Below are 5,000 nucleotides of genomic sequence, written 5' to 3' on the forward strand. Positions count from 1 at the left end.
AAAATTCAGTTAAGAACTTGAGATATACATTCCAAAATTTACATTTATGAAGTTTTTCCACATATAGTAGAACAATCAAGTCAATGATTATTGTAATTAATTTTGTAACTAACATTAAATTTAGATGAGAACTTGAGATACATAGTCAAACTTTTTTCCATCAAAAATTAAAATTTTAGATTTTGGATATTATCAAAATTAGATAAAGATGGACTTTTTACTATTTGGGGGTTAAATAGTTGATCTTTTTTTTTTTTTTTAATCAAGAATCCAATTTTTAGTTCCTGGGTAGTGTCGAAATAGGATAAAATTGAATTTTTAGTCTTTGGGTGTTATGGATAGTTAATCAGGTTATCAAAAATTCCATTTTTAGATTTTGGGTAGTGCCAAAATAGGATAAAGATTGATTTTTTACTCTCTGGGTGTTATTGATAGTTAAATCTTTTTATCAGAAATCCAATTTTTAGTCTCTGGGTAGTGTAAAAATTGGATAAAGATTGAACTTTTAACTCTTTAGGTGTTATAGATAGTTAATGTTTTTATCAAAAATTCAATTTTTAGTTTTTGGGTATAATAAAGATTGAATTTTTACTCTCTGGATGTTATAGATAGTTAATATTTTTAGCTTGGGGTTGTTGGTTAGAAAGGTTCTTGATTCACAATCATGAAAAAGATGTCTGGGGAACTTAGGCAATGGAGAGCCTATTTTAGGTCATCAAACTTGAACATTTTTTACTTAATTGAATCTGCTTTAAGAGTAGCAGCCATTGATCACCCAAAAGAATTTAAATTAAGAAGAGATGGAATTAATGAGCTACTCTTCTCAATTGGGGTTTTTGATAGTGATAAGGTAGAAAATGTTGTTGATGTTGAGGGTGATAAGGGTAAAAGAAAGTGTAAAAATGAGTTAGTTAGAGAGTTAAATGATTGTGATGTTGAAAAAAGGAAAAGTGAAAGCAATGTTGAAGTTGAGGCATTGAATGATGAGATAGAAGAAGAGTCTCGAGTTGTTAACGAGGCTCCATCGATCAAGAAAAGCTATGTTGAAGTTGAGGCATTGAGTGACGAGATAGAGGAAGAGTCTCGAGTTGTTAATGAGGCTCTATCGATCAAGAAAATCATCGATAACAATCAAAATGAGGTACATATCAATAGAGTGATTTTACTTCACTTCAATTGAACTATTTTTTGCTATTGTTGGTTTTGTACATGTTTTCTTGATTATTTTTTTTTATACCTTATGAAGTAAGATTTTTTTTTTGTCTATATTGATACATGATTGTAGTTAGTCTTTGAAACAATGTAGAAATGTGATGCCATTTAGTTTCCTTTTTATCTGCTTTGAAATGTTTCTACTTGAGTCGAGGGTCTTTAGTTGTAAGATTTTGATAGTGTTATGTTCTTTTGACAGTCTGATTCGAATATATATAAGAGCTTAAAGAGGCTTCAAATGATGGCTTTGTCCGTGGAGATTCTGCAGGTTTGATCTTTTATCAATGTATAGATTTGATTTGCAATTTCTTTTATCAGCAATTCGTACTCAACGTATATATTTTTATATCAGAACACAGAAATTGGGAAGCCTGTTAATACTCTCAGATGGCACAACTCAAAAAATATTCGATGTCTGGTCAGGAAGATGGTCAAGTATGTCACTCTTTCTTTATTGCTGCTGAACAATATTTCTTTTTGAGTTATCGCACCATTTTGTCATCACTTGCAGCTTTTGTTGGATTTTCATATCGTTTTCTATTAATTTACAGGGAGTGTGATGATGCCCTTACCTTATTTGTACAGTTTTCTGCTTCAGTACTACGAGTATTAAGTAATTGAAGCATATACCTAATTTCACCACTTTGTGCACCTAACCGCGACTTTTTGTGTTTGATTGTGGTTATATAAGAAACGGTCGTTGTGTAGAAACATTGATTATTCCCTTACAATGACTTAAATTAGACTGGATGGATATGTTAAACGAGTGTCGTTGTGTTTATTCATTTCTCATGCATCACAGGGGCTGGATTGAAATGTTACAAGAGTGGATGGATGCTCGAGCAACATTAACAGGTCCTCCAAAATTTAGTGTTCTGTATTCTATGTTTAAGGTCATTATTGAAGTCTAATGTGGTGAGTTGTGAAATTATTGGTACAGAAAGGAAATCTGAGTCCACGAAAGCATTCGTTGTTGATGAAGAAGACAGAGGACTTCCTGCTCCGCCCTTGGAGGACATACCTTTCCTTTTTACTCAGACCACTGCAATCGAGTTGTCACAAGTATGCCTAACGTCTTACCTTTCTTCGACAAAATCATTTATCTTTATCTTCATGATTGAAACTGACTCGTTTTCATCATTCCCTATATATTATATTAAATGTAGATCTGTGATGGCATGGATGATGATGGAAGTGAGTAGAAACTTTTGTCCTTATAATAATTTCAAATCTAGTCTTTTCTATTCGATTCTTCATCTAATCGTGGATTTTCTTTCAGATGTTATAATCAGCGTGGGCCAAAAGGACGAGCAAGAAAAGAAACAAACTTCAGTACTTGTCAAACCAAATATGCCTCCCGGAGGCAACTCAGGACGTGGAAGACCAAATAAGCCAACACTCGAACAGATGCTCAACAATGATCATGAAATGAAACTCAAGGAGAAATCTGACCAAAGGAAAATTCAAACAAGGCATGTGCCTACTCAACAAAACGTGAGTATTCGAAGGGTGTGAATTTCTAGTTCATGTAAAGCTTCGATTTCTAACTAACAGTTCATCATTTCATTGTATCAGAAACTGAAATGCCCCGATGAGGATGCAGAACATTTGAAACTTGAGGCCACAAAGCGAAAGCTCCATGAGTGTTACCAAGAAGTTGAAAATGGTTAGTTTGGTTTCTTATAGCGCGTAGACTTAAATAACGCATCGTGCACTACAAAACATGTGATGATATTTCCTTATTAATTGTTCTTCAGCGAAGAGGCAGAGGATTCAAGTAATGAAGTTGAAGGACATACCCAAGCAAGGCCGTGGCATTAGAAAGCCTCATAATAGGCCTTTGGTAAATAGGCGTCAATGACTCATTTCTTCGCCTCTGTTAGTCAATCTTGTGGAGGAGCATCGTCAGTGAAGACTTGCGTCAATGGTATTAACTAATAACTCAAGATATAATGGATCTCGTCTAGTTTGGAGAGGTGCGCGTTTTGAAATGTTGTCCAAATTATACATTTTCCTGTTGGAAGGACCTGAATTGTGCCCCGGTTTTCAACTTTTTTGAACATTAGCCTGCCCTTTTTTTCTTTCATAGAAATGCCCTGAATTGCAATTTGCACATCAGAATAAGTGCATTTACATGTGGCTGGATCATATTGTTTACAAATGATACAAATATGAAAAAAATACAAAAGTTGGACTTGTGCAGCTAATTGTTAATCAAGCTACTTGTCTGGCTCATAATTCATGCCATCCTTTATGTAAATGTAAATGGTTTTTTATTAAAAGAAACTTTATATGCTTTTAATAATTCATGGCTCATAATTCATCATCCTAGATTCACATCTTAAAGTCCCACTTAGTGAAGAAAAATGCTCCCTCTTAAAAGCAATTTTATATATGCTGGGAGATTTCTTGTTAAGGATGTAGGAGTACAACGTATGATGGTAGAATAGTATATTTTTAATGCACCTATTTGATCATGATCTCTATGGTGGTTTCAGACATTCAATTATCATAGTTCACACCTATTATACAAATTGGTGCATTTGTAAATCAACGCAAGAAATAATCAAATAATCTCAAATGTCATTTATCCTCAACACATAATATATGTTATTTGCACCTTTTAACTAGTAGTGTAATCAAAATTTTCACTACATGAATTTAAAATATAAAGAAGTTAATATATGAAGAAGCCACGAAAATTCAACATATATATACACATATAAACGTGCAAGGAGATTCAACATATATATATCTATAATATACAAAATAAAATAAAAGATTTCGAAGAAAATTAAACTACCTTTTGCAGTACCCTAATCCTCCCATGCATGTTCCTTCACATTAAATGACAATAATAGCTAGCTAGGGACCATTCATATTCAAATATTTGCCATCATATTTCAAGAAAAGGTAATACTAGGAAACATTTCATAATATCTAGCTAGGAAACATTTCTTATTACAACAACAATAACAACAACAACAAAATAATTCATTAATATAATACATAGAAAAATCTTTGTATAACTACGCCATTTGCCCAAATATCTTATGGACTTTAAGAGAAAATTCGACTATTATAGTGACATGCATAACGTTACATAAGATGACACTGTTATAAAGATGTCTGGCTGTAGTGATCATCAAGTGGCATAACTTAGAGAGAAGAAAAGATAGGAAAGCCAGGTAGTGAGTAACCAGCATCAACAATAAATATATTGCCAGATACATAATTTGAAGAATCATGGACCAAATATCTCACTAGTGAAGTCAATGCTGGATCAGTTGTACCAAAAGTTTTAAGTGGAATGCTTCTTTTTGCTACATTTTTTAGCCAATCTTTTTTCATTAAATTCTCAGTAATCTCTGATTTGAAAAGACCTGGAGCTATTGTATTCACTCTAATATTGTGTTCTCCCAATTCTAATGCCATTATCTGCAAATTTCATAAACAAAGTTAGTATGATAGGTGTTTGATACGACAAACGTCATTATTCATTTTCTAAACATAAAGTGAGAAAAGCCATTTTCCCCTTTTTAGTGAAAAAAATATTTTCTAACAACCGAACACTAAAAATGATCAAAAATTGTTTTTCTTGGTACCAAACAAAATTTAAATTTTCATTTAGGGTTAGTTTATAACCTTTGTCATAGTATCCATACCAGCCTTGGAGGAACTATAAGCAATACAACCCGGCAATAAAGCTCTATTTAAACCAGAAAGTGATGAAATATTAATAATTGAGCCTCCTTTTTTTGAAGCTTGCATTTGTCTTCCAACATATT

The 5,000-nt window shown here is 32.7% G+C and overlaps 2 protein-coding genes across 3 annotated transcripts in view; one reads left to right on the plus strand and one right to left on the minus strand.

The window, feature by feature from the left end:
• Positions 1-664: 664 nt before the first annotated feature.
• Positions 665-3,102, plus strand: LOC125865474 (probable mediator of RNA polymerase II transcription subunit 26b). The gene is made up of 9 exons (XM_049545673.1): positions 665-1,141; positions 1,412-1,480; positions 1,565-1,647; positions 2,015-2,067; positions 2,153-2,274; positions 2,379-2,406; positions 2,492-2,706; positions 2,788-2,878; positions 2,970-3,102. The coding sequence occupies exons 1-9, from the start codon at positions 665-667 to the stop codon at positions 3,071-3,073; spliced, it is 1,242 nt and encodes a 413-aa protein (XP_049401630.1). The 3' UTR covers positions 3,074-3,102.
• A 141-nt stretch (positions 3,103-3,243) lies between these two features.
• The window catches only part of LOC125865476 (uncharacterized), a 2,826-nt gene continuing 1,069 nt past the window's right edge, over positions 3,244-5,000 (minus strand). The window contains exons 2-4 of one of the 2 annotated variants that reach the window (XM_049545676.1): positions 4,858-5,000; positions 4,596-4,650; positions 3,244-3,308 (exon numbers count right to left, since the gene is read on the minus strand). The exon at positions 4,858-5,000 is cut by the window's right edge and continues 87 nt beyond it. In XM_049545676.1, the coding sequence (XP_049401633.1) occupies positions 3,259-3,308; positions 4,596-4,650; positions 4,858-5,000 (248 nt within the window). In that variant the 3' untranslated portion in view covers positions 3,244-3,258. Of the gene's footprint in view, positions 3,309-4,129; positions 4,651-4,857 lie in introns of those variants that run through there. The other variant, XM_049545675.1, reaches the window with a different exon arrangement.

Source organism: Solanum stenotomum, chromosome 5 (assembly GCF_019186545.1).
Source record: "Solanum stenotomum isolate F172 chromosome 5, ASM1918654v1, whole genome shotgun sequence".
NCBI lineage: Eukaryota > Viridiplantae > Streptophyta > Magnoliopsida > Solanales > Solanaceae > Solanum > Solanum stenotomum.